Genomic DNA, 19,739 nt, shown 5'->3' with positions numbered 1-19,739 from the left:
TTATTCCTCTCTGATAATAACTCTTCATATGGCTCTATCCAGAGCCTTTAAAAAGTGATTATATGTAACACCAAACAGGGTTAGAACTGAACTAGAACTGTTTTGAATTAACAATTTTTTGTTTCAAGTCAGTGTACAGGTAAACACATATAAGGTAAAAATATAATATAATATAAATAACTATAGCTATTGGATTTTAGTCTGAGCACTCTTAGCAATCTTTGCATACAGCAAACACTTTAAGGCAGGTGTTTTTACATACAGAATGCGCTTTCACCCACGCCGAGCGTTTTTAAGCACGGAATGCGCTTTTACCCACGCCGAGCGTTTTTACGCACAGAATGCGCTGTTACGCACGGGATGCGCTTTCACGGGATGCGTTGTTACGCACGGAATGCGTTTTTATGCACGGAAAGCGTTTTTACACACGGAATGCGCTTTTACGCACGGGATGCTCTCTTACGCGCGCCGAACGTTTATATGCACGGGATGCTTTTTTAAACACGGAATGCGCTTTTACGCACGCCGAACGTTTTTGCGCACGGGATGGGCCTTTACGCACGAAATGCGTTGTTACGCTATATTCTCCTGGTTGGTTCTCTCGGCCGTAAACAGTAACCAGTAAACATACATTAAAGGGATACATTAAAGGGATATGAACCTCAATCTTGTAAAAGACACTATCTTTGTCTTATACGCCAGTTTCCTGAACAGTATTGCATAATGAGATTTTCAGCTTTTCAAAACACACTCTCATTTTCTCTCTCTCCCTCTTTCTTAAATTATTTAATCCACTACATGCGCTTTTACGTTAAACACGTTCAAATCCGTTGGCGTTTAAAATATAGTTTAAAATATAGTATTTAAAATTGTCTTTAACATTTAAAAGGCTTATAGCTGGAGCAAAAAAAGCTTCTTCTGTATTGAAATATTTGTTGTTGTTGAGTACAACTTTTAGTACAACAAAATATCATAAACTGATTTTTCTCAGTTGCTCCATTTGAGTCGATTCATTTGGACCCAGTCGGGAGCGCCCTCTGGTGGTGTAACACGGATTTAAGAATTCAAAGATTCAAGGAGAAATTATTTTGATTGGCAAAACATGTGGTACAAGAGGTGAAACGAAATTGTTATCTTACGGTCCATTAACACCCAAAAGAGCAGTTATCATGTAAGATACAATAAAATAAGAATAAAATATAAAATAAAAAAAATATATAAAAAAATGTATATAAATATAAAATAGTCCTCATCTGCCCTGCTGTTCTGCTGATCTGAGGCACAGAGAAGCTGGGAGAAGAGATTAGAGTCAGAGCTCCTCAATCTAACCATCTGAAGTTAAGGTGAAACCCTCAGTTTAACTTTTCCAGCCCCATAATGTTCCTTTCCAAATGAAGAAGACAAAATTTAGCTTTTTTTTTTCAAGAAATATTTTATTTTCCCGGATAGATGATTCCCCTCTTATGGTAACTTTTCATATGGCTCTATACAGAACCTTTAAAAAAGTAATTCTAAGTAACACCAAACAGCACTACAAGTCAATGAACTAGAACTGTTTTGAGTGAACAGATAAATGTATATAGGTAAAAATATAATATAAATAATTAATCTGAGTATAGTAACTAGTTTGTTTTTCGCTATAGTTATTGGATTTTAGTCTGAGCGCTCTCATCAACCCTTGCATACTGCAAACACTTTTAGGAATCTACATACAGAATGCGCGAACGTTTTTACGCACGGATTGCGCTTTTACGCACGGACTGCGCTTTTACGCACGGACTGCGCTTTTAGGCACGGGATGTGTTTTTACGCACAGAATGCGCTTTTACGCATGCCAAACGTTTTTATGCATGGCGAGAGTTATGTACCACATGCTCTTATACACACTGTATGCACTTATACGCACGGCTGGCCCTGTTCCTGTAGAATGTGCTTTTACAGGTCTATAGCAGGTCTCCAGCAGCAAACAGCACTTCTAATGTTTAAAATTTATTGTAACATTTATTATAAAGTTATTGTCAAACATTATCACGAGCAGATAATTCCACATTGTTACCCAGTTTGTCGGTTAATGGCTAACATTGCTGTTAGCATGCACGGAATGCGCTTTTACGCACGCTGAATGGTTTTACGCAGGTAATGCGCTTTTACCCATGGAATGCGCTTTTACGCACACCGAATGTTTTTACGCACGGGACACGTTTTTAAGCACAGGAAGCACTTTTACGCACGCCGAACGTTTTTAAGCATAGGATGCGCTTTTACGCACGGGATGCGCTTTTACGCACGCCGAACGTTTTTACGCACGGAATGCGTTTTTACGCACGCCTAATGGTTTTACGGACGTAATGCGCTTTTAGGCACGCCGAACGTTTTTACGCATGGGATGCGTTTTTACGCACCACGTGCATTTGTATACACTGCAAACAGCACTGCTAATGTTGAGAGTCTGTTAAATGCTTAGATTATTCAGTTTAAATATGGAGAAATATAATACGTATAGTCAAAATGCAGCTGGTGTATCGCCAAGAGAAGATTAAAGAAACACAAAAGGAATGGGAAAATTACAAAAGACACATTTTAAACCCAGCTTTCTCCATCTGCCCCCGAGTCTCTCAGCCTAACCAGCTGCAGTTAGTAGCCTTTCCATCCCTTTAATGCTCTCTAATAATAATAATAATAATAATAATAATAATAATAATAATAATAATAATAATAATAAATATCATAACATTTATTTTAAAGTTCCTCTTAAACATTATCCCGAGTAGCTAATTCGACGTTGTTACTCAATTTATCGTTGCTGTTAGCATGCAGCTAACGGATACCTAAATAACCTAGCTGCCTATCTGCCACAATTGCTTTTAATGCATTTCTCTGTAATGTTCATGGGTGTTCTGGACTGTAGTGGACGTATTACAATTATTTTTACTAATAAGACATGTCACCTTTATTCTCCTGGTAGTTGGTTCTCATGACCGTAGACAGGGACCAGTGGAACTTATAGTTCATTGGGCTAGAGCTAAATGCTCTAGAGTGATACCCACTTTTATTTTACCTAGTTTTCTTTCAGAGCGAGTCAAAGGAGTCCAGGTTGAGTTCCTAAGCACTTCTTTGATTTATTAGCAGTTCTAAGCACTCAAAAATAACCGTAGCTAGCATTCACAAAACAGAGGAAAGAGCCTCGGATATCAACTGGCCTGACACGAGTCAGCGAGAGAGAGAGAAAAAGCAACAGCCTCCCTAATTGCTTCTACTGCCGCTGCCTCCACCAAACTGATCTAAACAAAATATAGTGCGGTTTACATACGTTTCTTAAAGGGACACGAACCGTCTTGTAACAGATATTATATTCGCCAGTTTCCTGAACAAAAATAAATATTTCATAATGAGATTTTCAGATTTTCTCTCTCTCTCTTTAATTATTTAATCCACTAAATGTTCTTTTATATTAAAACACGCTCAAATCCGTTGCCATTTAAATTAGAAAGTAGTCTTTAAAAAAATCTTATAGCTGGAGTTGAAAAGCTTTGAATATTAGTCTTCGATACTGAAATATTTGTTGTTGTGCAACAAATGCAACTTTCAGTACAAATAATATCATAAACTCAATTTTCTCAGTTTCTCCATTTGAATCCATTTATTTGGACCCAGTCGGGAGCGCCCTCTGGTGGTGTAACAGTGATTTAAGAATTCAAAGATTCAAGGAGACTTTTTTGTCATTGGCATCATATGAGGTACATGAAGTGGAAGGAAATTGTAATCTACAGTCCGGATACACCCAAAAGAGCAGTTATTATGTAAGATAAAATAAAATAAATATAAAATATATAACAAAATAGGTATAAATAATATAAATACTTCTCATCCGCTCTGCTGCTCTGCCATTTTGCTGTTGTGCTAATCTGGCACAGAGAATTTGGGAGAAGAGATTAGAAAAGTAATGAGAGCTCCTCAATCTAACCAGCTGAAGTTAAGGTGAGTCCCTCAGTGTAACTTTTCCAGCCCCATAATGTTCCGTGATTCTATGTAACACTAAACAGGGCTACAAGTCAATAAACTAGAAATGTTATGAATATTTTTTTTTGTTTCAAGTCAGTGTACAGACAAATGCACATAAAAAAGTAATATAAATAATTAATCTGAGTACAGTAACTTGTTTTTTTCATAGCTGTTGGATTTTAGTCTGAGCACTCTCAGCAATCTTTACATACAGCAAATACTTTTAGGCACTTATATTTACATACGGGATGCGCTTTTTCCGCACGCCGAGCGTTTTTACACAGGAGAAGCACTTTTACCACGCCGAACGATTTTACGCACGGGAAATATTTTAACACACGGCCAACGTTTTTATGCACGGGAAGCCCTTTTACGCACGCCGAACGTTTTTAGCACAGGATGCGCTTTTACGCACGGGATGCGCTTTTACGCACAACGAATATTTTTACGCATGTGCTTTTACACACCACATGCTCTTCTACACACTGCATGCGCCTATACGCACGGCTCGCGTTTTTTACAGGTCTGTAGCAGGTCTCCAGCAGCGAACAGCACTGCTAATGTGGAGAGTCTGTTACTTTATTCGATTCATCAGTTTAACTGTGGAGAAAAAAAATTATAGGCAAAATGCAGCTGGTGTATTGCCAAGACAAGATTAAAGAAACACAGAAGGAATAGGAATGTTATTCGTAATACTACATATTTTTCCTCGAAACATTATGTATTTATTCTCGTAATATTACTTCTTTGTTCTCGCAATATAACTCGTAATATTTGGTCTTGTAATATTTCGTCTTTATTCTGTAATATTAGTTTTTTTGTACAATTAATTACAAATTTAAAATGCCTAAACAGTCAGTAAAAGTAGCTGTTTGGTTTTAGTCTAAGCACTCCCAGCAATCTTTGCAACACTTTTAGCCACGTGTTATATATGTAATGCGCTTTTACGCACGGCCAACGTTTTAAAGCACGGGATTCGCTTGTACGCACGGGAAGCACCTGTACGCACGCCGAACGTTTTTTACGCACGAAATGCGCTTTTACGCATGGAACACGTAAAATGTACGCCAAACGTTTTAATGCACGGGATGCGCTTTTACGCAGGGGATGAGCTTTTACGCACGTCCAGCGTTTTTAAGCACGGGATTCGCTTGTATGCACGGGATGCGCTTGTACACACGGAATGTCTTTTTACGCACGTGATGCGTCTTCATGCACGAAATGCGTTTTTACGCACGGGAAGCACCTGCACGCACGCCGAACGTTTTTACGCACGGAATGCGCTTTAACGCAGGGAATGCGTTAAATGCACGCGATGCGCTTTTACGCACGGGATGCACTTTTACGCATGGAATGCGCTTTACGCACGGCGAGTGGTTTTACGCACGAAATGTGCTCATATGCACGCAATGCGTTTTACGCACCACATGCTCTTATACACACTGCATGCGCTTATACGCACGGCTCGCGCTTTTACAGGTCTTTAGCAGGCCTCCATCAGCTAACAGCACTGCTAATGTGGAGAGTCTCTTAAATGCTTAGATTCATCAGTTTAACTGTGGAGAAATATAATAAGTATAGGCAAAATGTAGCTGGTTTATTGCCAAGAAAAGATTAAAGAAACACACTTTTACTTTACTTGGTTTTCTTTAGAGCGAGTCACAGGAGTCCAGGTTGAGTTCCCAAGCATTTCTTTCATTTATTAGCAGTTCTAAGCACTCAAACATAAATTTAGCTAGAATTCACAAAACAGAGGAGAGAGCCGTGGATGTTAACTGGCCTAGCACGAGGCAGAGAGAGATCACACACTGCCGCTGCCTCCGCCAAACTGATCTAAACAAAATATAGTGCGCTTTACCTACATTTCTTAAAGGCACATTAAGCTCAATCTTGTAAAAGACATTATATTTGTCTTATACGCCAGTTTCCTGAACAACAATATGTATTGCATAAAGAGCTTTTCAGCTTTTCAAAACACACTTATTTTCTGCCTTCCTATTTTCTTCCTCAAATTATTTAAGAATTAGATGCTCTTGTGTTTTTATGTTAAAACATGCCCAAATCCGTTGGCGTTTAAATTAGAAAATAGTCTTTACAACTGCTTTTAACATTGATATAGCTAGAGTTGAAAAGCTTCAGTTGCGCCATTTGAATTCATTCAATGATTCAAGAATTAAGAGATTCAAGGAGACTTTATTGTCATTGGAATAACACGTGGTACATGAGGTGGAATCAAATAAGCAGTTATAATGTAAAATAAAATTAGAATAAAATATAAAATTATAAACAATAAAAATTAAAATAGATGACAAACTAATTACACATAATATAAATGGAAGAGTAGGAAAGTAGGGAAGTAGCAGCAGCATGAAATTCAGAGTGCAAATCCATAAGCCACTTTTGCTATAGCAGCATGAATGATTATGAATGAAGAGCAGTAACATGATTAAATGTCTCAGTGCAGGTAAAGTTTTAAAGATGTACTTGTTCTTGTGTAGTGTCAGTGCGATGTGTTGACAAGGTGGAGTTTAAGAGTCTTAGACCTTTTCCTGGTTCTGGATCAAACAAGGACATCGTTGCTGTTTTACAAAATATATATGGTTAACAATATGCAACCACACAATAAATTATAAATATAATAACTTTTAAAATGCCTGCAATCAATTTATCAAAAATGCCTAATTAATTAAATTCTCTGTTATTAATTAATTTAAATTAATCACATTTACCTTCACTTTTTACTAAAAAGTATTTAAAAATGTACAGCTTAATCTAATATTAGCTGAAAAGCAAATTAATAACTGGCATCCTCAGACCAAAATTATAACCTTGATAGGAACAAAATGCAGTAACAATCTTTTTCACTTCCGATCTACCTCTTAAACAGTACAAAATCAGGCAACATACCGTAATTAACAACAATTTACAGCAATTTCCAGCTTAACATTTAAGTCCTGGACAATATAGCAAATTATCATCCGATGAGAATATCAGAATATATATATATAATATAATATATAAGTGGGGGAAAGTAGAGCTGTTTCTAATTATTTTCATGTACTCCATTATGTACTTTATTTTTTTATCCTTTTGGAGCTTTTAGCTATAGAAATGGTCAAAAAGGAAATAAAAGATAACATCAGCACTCGGAATAGAAACTTGGCTTGTTCTTTATTTGTTACTGGTCACGTCTGCCTCATTTGAGTGCTGATTTTACTGATTCCCGTCATTAAGGCTAACACTTTGTGTCTATCCTGATGTTTTACATTTTACTAATCACTCTATTTGTTTTGCATTTGCCTTTAAGTCACTGGTTTTATACAATTTTCTAAAAACCAAAGTGTAAAATACAAAATTGATGTTATAAAGCATTGCTAACAGAATATCCTACAAGCACAATCTACCACGTGCAAAATAGTTAATATATACTACAAATAAGCTTATGATAAATCAGCTTTAGTGTCAACCTTTTAGAAGTAAACATAAAATGCAGTTGTTGTTCTTTGAATATAGTATAATGTATGTCTTCTTCATTTATTCTAAAATGCCTGAATTATACTGGAACAGACTACAAATAAAACTTAATTATTAATTAATGTCTGCTTTAATGTTGTTATATTTACATTATTATTATTATTATTAAATCAACCAGTTTTGGACACAAATGTTAATCTTTAAAAACTTGGTATTATTGTTAGTATTGTGACTCCCTCATAAGGAATAGAGGCCCTCATTTGATTAGGCTCCTGATATAGCCAAAATGAGGTAGAAAAAATGTAAACGGCCATGTCTGTGTGATTGGACAGACTTGATTCAGGACGGTAAAAAGGACCTTTCTGATTGGTTGTGCTATAGTGTGCACAGGAATATATCACTGGTTAACTCAATCTGTCTGTATCTGGATGAACCAGTGCTTTGGCAGATCAAAATAAAGATGAAGAAGGCTGCACTCAACGTTCTGCTCATCACGGCTCTCTATGGACTGGCATCCAGCCTTGTTAGGGAGCACATCCATGTGGACAAGATAATGACTTGGAATGAAGCTCAACAATACTGCAGACTTGAATATTATGACCTGTCTACGTTACCCACGCAGGATGAGATAAAGCTGATTGTAGACGTAGGAACTCCCCCTTGCCCAAGTAACTCTGGGTACTATTTGGGGTGCGTTTTTGGAAGGTGGACTGGACTATACACAGACACTCCTAATCTACCAATTCCAGTGTGGAAATGGTCAGCAGGAGAAAATGAAACTTTATGCACATGGGCTCCTGGAGAACCGAGCAACGTACAAAATAAATCATGTGCTTTAGCAATCACTAAAACAGGTGTTTGTTATACAACACCTTGTTCGTATAACCTCAGTTTTTGCTGCATGAACGTGTATGAAGTGGTTCTGGTGAAGCAGAAGAAGACTTGGCAAAATGCTCTGGACTACTGCAGGCAGCACTACACTGACTTGGTCAGTCTGAAAGCAGACAACTGGATGAAGGAGGCTGTGAAAGTCACCAAGGCAGCTCAGACAGCACATGTGTGGACCGGCTTGCGTTTCTTGTCTGGTCAGTGGTTTTGGGCCAAAGGAGATGATCTAGTGTACCAGGCTTGGTCTACAGACGGTCAGCTTCAGTGCCCCGCCACAAACCACCGCTGTGGAGCTCTTGGACAAAGTGAAGAAACCTGGCAACCTAGAGACTGTGAGGAGGAACTGAATTTCCTTTGCTTCAGAAAATTACACCAGACATCAGCATCAGCAACTCAGCAAACCCCAGTTGTAAATACGGCATCAGCAGTGACACCACTAACACCAACAACAAGCAAAAAGACCACAAGAAATTCGTAAAGCTAAAGAGACTGGATTTCTGTGGATTCCTGTGGATTTTAAGGCATGAAGGATCATAAAGAAATTTACTTTAGACCTTTAGACTTAGAAATTGTTTAAAATTGTTTTTTCAGCTTCTTTGTGGTCATATTTTCAATAATAACTTTTATATTCACTTTAAAATAGATAACTTGTCTTCATAGTCTTACTAAGTTATTACAAATACCAAGAGGAAATATGACATTGAATGTTCAGTTGCACAGTTTCTATTGACTTGATATTTATGGCCAGAAAGCCTAAAAAAATATGATCTTTTAAACTCTAAAGGCTAATTTATATACGCAAGGTTAAATATGGACACAGATACATATACAGATACATATACGGACAGGGACATCTGTACATCTGCCATGTGTTAATCTTATCCACATCTATACAGTACATGGGGGCACAACAAGAACTTTATCACAACCTCCTCCACCATGGCCATGTTTGTTGTAGAAAGAACATTTTGACTCTGATCTGCCATCTAGTGGATGTTTTCCTTAACATCCACGCCAGCGTAAAGGTAATTGAAAAAAATAATGTTTAATTTCGTACATTAAGAAAGTATAAATGAGCCTTAAGGGCTATTATGCAGATAAACATTTCATTTCTTTGTTCTCTTAAATAAGCCATTTTCGCATGTTTTTATGTTTTGACATACCGGTAATTGAAATGTGGCACTTGTTATTTGTTGTTTCAAAATGTTCAAAAGACAATAGAAAAATAATACGTTTTTTGTGTTCTGTTGTAAAATTGCCATTTAGGAGATTGTCTTGCAATGTTTTTTTGTGTGACACTAATGATATTATAGTTACTGAATAATTAAAATCCCATTCCTGAACACATAGAGTTCCTAAATGTCAGACCTCACCAACCTTAATCAAATTAATTTACAAGAATGAAAAAGAGTTAGGACGTACATTATATATTACTTTATAGAAAAAATGTAATATCCTGTGAAACAAATCCAGTAAAACTCCATATATTTGTATATGACACTTTATATGACAGAGGTGGTTGGGGTTTTGGGGGGAATACGATGATGTAAAGTCTAACAATGTAAAGGAATGAGGTCTCTTGGCACTGAACTTTTGTGACAATATAATGACAAACAACACAAAAAAGACTTTTACTAATTAACCTTTAATAATATACCATTGTCATGCTGTCTGCATTTATGCAAGGAAGTAGTGAAATAATTTACTGTGCAGGTATAGATGGGTGTGGAGTTGTTTCTCAAATATATTTTGAGAAATGGGCCATTCAACTCCGCCTACTTAACCCTATATTTACCGTCTACTCACACCTCACCTTCACAATGAACAACACTGCATTCAATGCCACTCTACAATAATAATCATATTATATAATGAAATAATATCTAAAATAAATAACAGTGCTTTTACTCAGAACTTAAACTTAAAGTATTATATAAACATCTTGTGTGAGCAAGTTTTATTTAATTCATTTAATGTATTTGAATATTAAAAAAAGAAAAGAATGTATAAAGAAAGAACCAACAATAGAAGACAACAAAACAAAAGATGTCTCCAGAATGACAAAATAAATATGTTTCTTCACAAGTTCACTTTCAGATATATCTTGTGCTTTTTTCCCTAAGTGACATTATTTGCATAGCTGCCATTCAGCATGCAAACACCGCTTTTTAACAAACTAAGTAAACATATAAATAAACAACTAAGAAAACACATAACCTCACACAAAGAACATACATAGGAAAACAATAAACTTATGTTATTTACTGATTAATTGACTGATTTATTTATTCAGTATATTAACATTTCAGTAATAAATACAATGAACTCCAAAACATTGCAATTTTGATTTCCTTTTGTGTTCAAGAATAAAACAATATGGTGTTTTATTAAGTACACAATCAAGCAGATCATCATCAGATTAATATTTGGTGAGTTTTATTCCTATAATCTACTTCTTTGGCAGAAGCAGCAGTACAAAGAGGATACAAAAAATATATATATATTTATAAATATTGTCAAAATTATACATAGACCCTCTTAAAAATAAACAGATAGGTAAAAGCGATGCCATAAAACATTTTTTTTTGTTCTTCTGTGTTTGTAACAGAGATATGTAAGTGTGAAAAGCTTTAGTTTGTAAGCTAACATATATGCAATTACATTAAATGTAGGTTATTTTAAGATTTAAATTATTAAAAGACACTCATAAAAGCATGGTTCTTAATACAATAAAAAGTGGTTTCTGTATGGTAGTGTATTTTATACAAACAGACAGATAGATTGAATAATCTTTAAGTAAATTGATCATTAGAAATTTATTTTGACCTTTGAGTTTCTTTTTGTTATCTTAGTATTTCCTTCTCCTGATTAAATGTTAAAAAAAAATTCAAAATATGATTTAAGTGCAGTCATAACATACCATTATTCAAATGTTTCAGACACTTACATAAATAAACAAATCTACTGTGATACAGTTACTCTACATTCTACCTGCTTTGTTATTAGCTAACTCTCACCTAATAGACCGATGAACCAAGGATCATTTAGAGCTAGTTTTACTTTTTGTAACACAGAAAGTTAAGTTTTTCCCCACAGTCTCTGGGCGTCCAAGTGTTATTTGTCTCCAGGGCTCCACAGCGGAGATTTCTGGCAGGACACTTAGGATCTTCATCCCCTGACCAAGCCTTGTACTCCAGAGCATGTCCATCCACCCAAATCCAGTATCTGACCACAAAGTGCAGACCAATCCACACGTGTGATACCTCAGCTGCTGTGCTTTTCCTCACTGCCAGAGTATTTTCCTGATAGGAGGTCAGGCTGGCCAGATCAGTGTAAGTATGTCTGCAGTAGTTCAGAGCCTCTTCCCATGTCATATTCCTCCGCACCAGGACCAGTTGTGGTGAATGTACCATGCAGAAAAACGTGAGATTCAGAGAACAGGATATAGAATACCAGTTGCCGTTTTTTGAGTCCTGATAAGCACAGGTGTCTGACCAAGAATGTTGTGGTTCATCAAAAGCCCAAAGAGTAAATGTTGCTTCTTCTACTTCCCATGACCACCTCCACACTGGCAATTTAGTACCCGTGTCTGCATGAAGGCCAATCCATTGTCCTGCACGGCATTCACCGTTGAAAGATGCGCTGCATGAGCTTTGAGGTTTTGTCTCTTTAAACATATCATTCTCGTGTTCGCTGCTAATGGTGGACAGGTCATCGTAGTGGAGTCTGCAGAACTGTTGAGCTTCTTTCCAGCTCATTTTCTGATCCACATAGATGTGAGATCTATAAACTAAACGAGGAAAAACCTCATTAAACCCTATAATAAGAAGCAAAATGACTACAGACTTCATCTCCAGGTCAGGGTTGGGAAGCATTGTGTCTTTTCCAGCTGATGGTTAAGGAATGAGAGACAGCCCTTTGGAATGTTAAGTTAACCAAATCCATGTTTAAGTGCTCCTTGTGGAACAGCCAATCAGATGATCCTCTGTAAATTCCCTGTCAATCAATTTAAACATTGGGTCTAGCTAACAGCTGGTTTAATTTACCAATGTTAGACAACTTGATTAAATTAAATTAAATTAAATAATTGCTTTTACCATTGCAGTTTAGGTATTTTGGTTTCCTATTTTAAAATATGTTTAGCTAAAAATAATGCATGACATTTCAAAGTTTTTTTATTTGTGTATTTGTTTGTTTTTTAAAGGTTCTTCAGTTTTTTTAATCCAGACTGTTCTCATACATAGTTCACCAATGGTGAAACATACTACCTTCTACTTCCAGATCAAGAGCTTCCCTCGCTACCTTTAAGAAACTCCTGACGACAGAATTTATCAAAGAGTTCTTCTTACACCTCTTGCAAAATGTCTACTTCTAACCTCATTCCCTGCTCCATCTCCTTTCCTCCTCGTTCCCACTATCCCCCCTTGGCTTCCTTTAGGCCCTGTTATTATTTTTTTTTGCCTTGAATTTGTCTTCTATTGCTAATGTACATCGTTATTTTTAAGTCATTTTGGATAAAAGCGTCCACTAAATCCTATGTAATGTAACGTAATGTAATGTAAAACATATCCTCTAACGAAAATTGTTGATTTTGTGAATGAAACATATCATATACAACATGGACACAATGTATGTATTGTTATGACCAGTCAAGCAATCAAGCAATACAACTCTGTTCTGGCAAATTTCAAGCAAATAATGCTCTGCCTTTAAAGAGAAATCCCAGAAACATGCAAATGATCGGTGGTCAGTCAAATGAACTGACTGGGTATTTAAAGTATATATTATTATTTCACTGTGAAGCAGATTTACTACTGGATCATTTCATTTCTGCCACTAGACTACCACTGTCTAAGTTCCTAAGTTTCTCTATGAAACTAGTGCACCTCTTCCAGGTTGCTAATGATGGGTGTCGCAGCCCTTCGCATAGAATAATAAGAGGCAGAGATTCTCTAACGAGTGCTTGTATTTATTTCGAGTCTTTTAGACCCAGTAGGTCTCTAACACTGACGAACATCGTAATGAGCACCGTGAAAATTATAAAATATAAAACAGAAACAAAATATACTTTACACATAAATGCAAGCTACATTACTAACAACATTTACATCAATAATTTGTGAAACAGAGTGGTGTTAATTCACTAATACAGAGTCTGGCTAAATTAAGCAAAAAAATAAACAACAATATCACCCTAAAATACACATGTAACCCACTTTTGGAAGCTTCTTTCACGCTTTCATATGAAATCAATGCAACATACCTGGTACCAAGGGTGCAATATTTGACGAGGCTTTTACTAAGTTTGGCTGTGTTTAGCCTTGCTTCTAATAACTAGTGAAGCTACATGAGGGTGTTTAGCACAACCTCCCAACTCCTGTACAACCATCCAGAAAGTGCAGCACATAGACAAAACATGACTAAGTGAGAAAAAATGTCCAGTAAACATTAGTCCAAACACACACAAGCGACTGTTTTTAAGGTGAAAATCAAACTCTGAGAGCAGCAGCTCTTCACAGCAGCACCCACAAAAATTAGCCCCCTCTCTTAAAGGGGCAGTACAGAATTAGGCAGTAACGAACTGAACAAAGGGGGTCATTTACAATGGACTTTTTATGGTTTCATCTGCTGTACTTTTGAGCTACAGTACAGAATGGTTTTACAATGACATACATGTATTCTCTGCATGACATGCACCAACAAGGAGTCTACATATGGTGTGTGTACATGTGAAGAAACTACATATTGAAAAAAGTGTTTTTCATTCCCTTCAAATATACAGTACAGGCCAATGGTTTGGACACACCTTCTCTTTTACAATGCTTTTTCTTTATTTTCATGACTATTTACATTGTAGATTCTCACTGAAGGCATCAAAACTTATGTTCTACTTTCTTCAAAATAGCCTCCCTTTGCTCTGATTACTGCTTTGCACACTCTTGGCATCATTCTCTCAATGAGCTTCAAGAGGTGGTCACCTGAAATAATTTTCCAACAGTCTTAAAGGAGTCCCCAGAAGTGTTTAGCAATTGTTGGCCCCTTTGCCTTCACTCTGTGGTCCAGCTCACCCCAAACCACAATGTAAATAATCATTAAAATAAAGAAAACGAGAAGGTGTGTCCAAACCTTTGGCCTGTACTGTACATTGACACAAAACAAAATATCTGTATTTTATTTGATAAAATAGGTTTATCTATATAGTTTCTTTGGTTGTACAATTTACCAGTCTATTAAAGACAAAATTTTGTTGATGAAAAAAGAACATTTTACTTATATTTTAGGGGATAGGCACACAGATAAGCAGCCTAGATGCTTTAAGCCTAGATCTCATTAATGTTTGTTTTCCTCATGCATGGTAACAGTGTGTGAACATGCCATAAAATCTACCTTTGGAGTCAAAGTTAAAAAAGACCCTCCCTATAATTATTTTTTTAATTATTTTTTTTGTTTCTGCATCCTCCTTTAATAACTTTTCTTTTTTTCTTAAGCCAGGAAGTGTATATGTAAGCCAACCAGATGGTTTACTTGCCCAGTTACAGTCAATCCAAGCATTAGTTAACATGTATTACAGAACAGATATACTAATACAATGATATAGTGTGTATAATAAATAAGATATAATCATTGTTACTGGGTTAAATAAAACAATGCACAGTGTACATTAGTGAGGTTCAGCTATTGCAGAAATAATGAGAATTACTAGTTCATATCCAGAAATATATAGTAATGAAGCAGAACTAATTCTCTACTGTACCTAAGTACTAAAATGCTGTATCTGTATTTACTGGATAATTATTTTTCTCCGACTTCCACTTTTACTTCACTATGTATTTTCAATGAGTTTAATACTTTTACTCCCATAGATTTTTATGTGCTGCATCTTAATTTGTTACAATTATAAAAATCAATAAGTTAATCAAGCTGATTTAAAAGAAGATCTCGATACTCCCGTTCTGCCTTTCGCTCTAGGAACATTCCACTGATTTCTGTAATAACTACATAACACAGTACTGTCTATTTACTGTCAGTACTTGAGTAGTAAATTTTAGAATAAATTACTTGCAATACTTAAGTACAAAAAAATGATAAATACTTTATTACTTCCACTTAAGTGTGAAGCTTAAAGAACACTTGTACTTTTACTCAAGTCTGGCTTTCTATTATTTTATATGTATCTGTTTATATCTTATTATACACACTGTTAAAGTTTCAATTGTTTTCAAAATTTCCAAAAAAAAGTCCAATGTCCTTAACCTGGCAACTCAACTGAGCTGTCACACATGATTTTTGGAATTTTCACATTCCTGTTATTAAAAAATATATATAATTGTTAGTAGTGCAGAACAACATAAATTAAACAAATTCTATTTATAAATAATTGTTCTGTGTAGTGTGAAGTAAAGGTCTGGAAAGCTGCATCACACCAATATGCTTTTATTTGTTTTCAGCTTTGATTCTTTTTTGATACAATTCAAGTGAATATAATAAGCATTACACATTATATTTAATAAGATCAAACACCTTAAAATTGTTCAGCCCTGTTCAAAGGATTATTGTTGGGTATATAATGTTGTAACATGACAAACCCACATCGCTGAGATAAACATGCAGGTTCCTACCTAAATGCTATTCAGCACATACTTAAACACTATATATACACTGGTTATGTTAATGACTAGTATTATGACTATTATGACTATAATGACTATTATTATGTTCTTTTTTGCTAATTGCACTAATATATATTTCCATAGTTAATTAAATACATGATAACTTTGTTAGACTGGTACGAGACGAACAAAAAAGAAAAAAAATCTCATGACCATTAAAAAAGTGCTTTAAAGATATAAATGAAAATCCAAGGATTAAGAAAAGCGAACCTACAGTGAGGAATAGTCTTTCTAAACAATATTTAGGCATATTAACAAAGTACACTATATTAAGTATTTCATACCCCTGATCATAAGAGATCAAATTTTAGTTAAATTTTATATACATTTTTAAACTCCCACAATCATGAATCTTTAGAATCATTCTAATTTGGAGCTACAGTATTTTCACTTTTCGTAACACAGAAAGTTGAGTTTTTCCCCACAGTCTCTGGGTGTCCAAATATTGGTATCTGTCTCCAGGGCTCCACAGTGGAGATTTCTGGCAGGACACTTAGGATCCTCATCCTCTGACCAAGCCTGGTACTCCAGAGCATGTCCATCCACCCAAATCCAGTATCTGACCACAAAGTGCAGACCAATCCACACATGTGATACCTCAGCTTTTGTGCTTTTCCTCACTGCCAGAGTATTTTCCTGATAGGAGGTCAGGCTGGCCAGATCAGTGTAAGTATCTCTGCAGTAGTTCAGAGCCTCTTCCCATGTCATATTCTTCTGCACCAGAACCAGTTGAGGTGAATGTACCATGCATAAAAACGTGAGATTCAGAGAACAGGATACAGAATACCAGTCGCCAGCTCTTGAGTCCTGATAAGCACAGTTGTCTGGCCCAGAATAATAAGGTTCCTTTTTAGCCCACAGAGTGAAGGTAGCTTGTTCTTCTTCCCAGGACCACTTCCACACTGAATGCTCAGTTTCTTTGTCTGTGTAAAGGCCAATCCATCGATTACCCACATTGCAGAAATTGAAATTGTAATAAAACGAGCAAAAAAAAGGTTTTGTGTTCATTAAGATATCATTCTCTTCTATGTTGCTAACGGTGGAGAGGTCATCGTAGTGGAGTCTGCAGAACTGTTGAGCTTCTTTCCAGCTCATTTTCTGATCCACATATATGTGAGATCTATATACTAAACGAGGGAAAACCTCATTGAACCCTATAATAAGAAACAAAATGACTACAGACTTCATCTCCAGGTCAGGTTTGGGAAGCATTGTGTCTTTTCCAGCTGATAGTTATGATTGAGTCACAGCCCTTCCATTCTTCAGCACTTAATTAATGCTACTCTGGTAAGTCAAATTCAAAGCAAATAATGCCCTGTCTTGAAATAGAAACCCTGGACACATACAAATTGTTGGCTGCAGTCAGTCAAATAAACTGACTGGGTTTTATAGAAAAATCCTTATATCCTCTACATGAGGTCCAGTATTTTGAATGCTTATTGTTCTATGCTTATCGTATCTAGTGCTACAAGTTGCGCACATGCATCTTGCATGCAAGTGGTAAGAATTAGATTTGGCAACTTTAACATGTTAACACAGGTGAATAATCTGGAAAGTTTTAACAAGTTGATTGTTTAAGAAATCTAAATTAATCATATGACAAAGTTTACATAGTCTGGTGATGTATTGGCAGTTTTATTTAAAGATATAACACAGTGCCGCTTACTGTTATGTACAGAAAGTAGTTGCTTTCTGAAATAGGCTCTTTCTCTTTCTCTCTCTCTCTCTCTCTCTATCTCTCTCTCTTTCTCTCTCTCACACACAGCTAATGGAACTTTTCCTCTTTCCAGGTTGTTGAAGGTACAATATAAAGCTTCTAGCATTTATTTCCTACATTAAAACTCTCTGTTAAACTCAGTAACTCAGCACATTAAATATTATAACTTAAAAAGCATCAAAACTACCCTGATATTTTATAATGCAGTACAAAAAAGGCTCTAGTCTGCTAGCCATATCAAGCTACACAATTTTTATTGTTTGCCTTCCAAAAAGTACCAGTATTTAAAAAAAAATACATCACTGATATAAACATAATTTCATTATTTTGACAATCTACCACTGATTATATTATGTATATTTAAATACCCATTATTAAAAGCTAAGTCTAAAGAAGACTTATCATTTGATATTGGCATAATTCTTTGCAGAGTTCATGCAAAGTTAACAATTATGTCCAATAATGCTCTAACTGGACAACTCAAGTGTTCACAAATACTTTTCCGGATTGTTACATTTCTGCTAATAAACAAAAATCTAATCTTTAACTGGTTCAGAACATTTTTTTTTCTTTCTGTGCAGCTCAATGTAAATATTTGAAGAGACATATCATTCAAATACTCTTTCATTTTTTAAGCAGGCTTTCCCCCAGGTTTCCCTCAGCCTTCAGGCAATGTGACATTGCCATTCAGTGGATATAACTGTTATTGCAGACTCTGTTCAGAATAAGGAGAGTAAGGACAAACAGCCAAAGATGAGTTTTGCCCAGTTTTTATTACAGCATTTTGATCATAAGAACGTTTACAGAAGTGCAGTTGAAAAACATGTTAACAGTTATTGTTGGGCATGTGATGTTGTAAGAGAATATCCCATCACTTATAAAAATAAGTATGCCTTTTCTAAATGAAACAGTAATCAAACAGTAATTACATGCAAGACTAATGAACAGTACCATTTGCACTATTAGTGCAAATGGATATTAATTTCCATTGCTAATAAAGCCAAATAAACTTCAGAGGAATGTTAAGAATTGTACCAAGAATTAAAAATCTAAATAAAAATGTAAGAATCAATAAATACAAAATATTCTCCTGTGAGATTAAAGGAATTAAATGTAAAGTACAAATCTTTAAAACCAATATTTAAGCACAGTAACAAAATATTTCACACCCTAGATATAAATGATAAAATCTATTTCAGTTACTCTTCAGTACAGACAGAGGAAAAGAGTAATAAATCTACCTATCTGGTTTTCAGCTAAACCAATTATTTTAAACTGGTTATAATTCTGAGATATTTTCACTTTTTATAACACAGAAAGTTAAGTTTTTCCCCACAGTCTCTGTGCGTCCAAGTGTTGGTATCTGTCTCCAGGGCTCCACAGCGGAGATTTCTGGCAGGACACTTAGGATCTTCATCCCCTGACCAAGCCTTGTACTCCAGAGCATGTCCATCCACCCAAATCCAGTATCTGACCACAAAGTGCAGACCAATCCACACATGTGATACCTCAGCTGCTGTGCTTTTCCTCACTGCCAGAGCATTTTCCTCATAGGAGGTCAGGCTGGCCAGATCAGTGTAAGTATCTCTGCAGTAGTTCAGAGCCTCTTCCCATGTCATATTCTTCTGCACCAGAACCAGTTGAGGTGAATGTACCATGCAGAAAAACGTGAGATTCAGAGAACATATGGAAGAATGCCAGTCACCAGCTTTTGAATGATGAAAAGCACATTTATCTGGCCCAGCATCTTCTAGGTCGTCATCACCCCACAGAGTAAATGTTGCTTTCTCCTCTTCCCCTGACCACGTCCACACTGAGGAATTATTATATATGACTGTATGAAGGCCAATCCATCGTCCTATACGGCACGCACTTTCATAAAATCCGCTGCATGAGGTCTGAGGTTTTGTCTCTGGCAATAGATCATTCTCGGCTACGCTGCTAATGGTGGAGAGGTCATCATAATAAAGTCTGCAGAACTGTTGAGC

The 19,739-nt window shown here is 35.9% G+C and overlaps 2 protein-coding genes across 2 annotated transcripts; both read right to left on the bottom strand.

Moving 5' to 3' along the window:
- Positions 1 to 16,421: 16,421 nt before the first annotated feature.
- On the bottom strand, positions 16,422 to 16,781 carry LOC125804978 (dromaiocalcin-1-like). Its single transcript, XM_049485109.1, has one exon. It carries the CDS (start codon positions 16,779 to 16,781, stop codon positions 16,422 to 16,424), a length of 360 nt encoding a protein of 119 aa, XP_049341066.1.
- Positions 16,782 to 19,049: 2,268 nt separating this feature from the next.
- Positions 19,050 to 19,409, bottom strand: LOC125804977 (dromaiocalcin-1-like). Its single transcript, XM_049485108.1, has one exon. The coding sequence runs from the start codon at positions 19,407 to 19,409 to the stop codon at positions 19,050 to 19,052; it is 360 nt and encodes a 119-aa protein (XP_049341065.1).
- Positions 19,410 to 19,739: the final 330 nt, after the last annotated feature.

The sequence above is a fragment of the Astyanax mexicanus genome, chromosome 11 (assembly GCF_023375975.1).
Source record: "Astyanax mexicanus isolate ESR-SI-001 chromosome 11, AstMex3_surface, whole genome shotgun sequence".
Lineage (NCBI taxonomy): Eukaryota > Metazoa > Chordata > Actinopteri > Characiformes > Acestrorhamphidae > Astyanax > Astyanax mexicanus.
The sequence above is the reverse complement of the archived record's forward strand: the minus strand, read 5'-3'. Positions and strand labels throughout refer to the sequence as shown.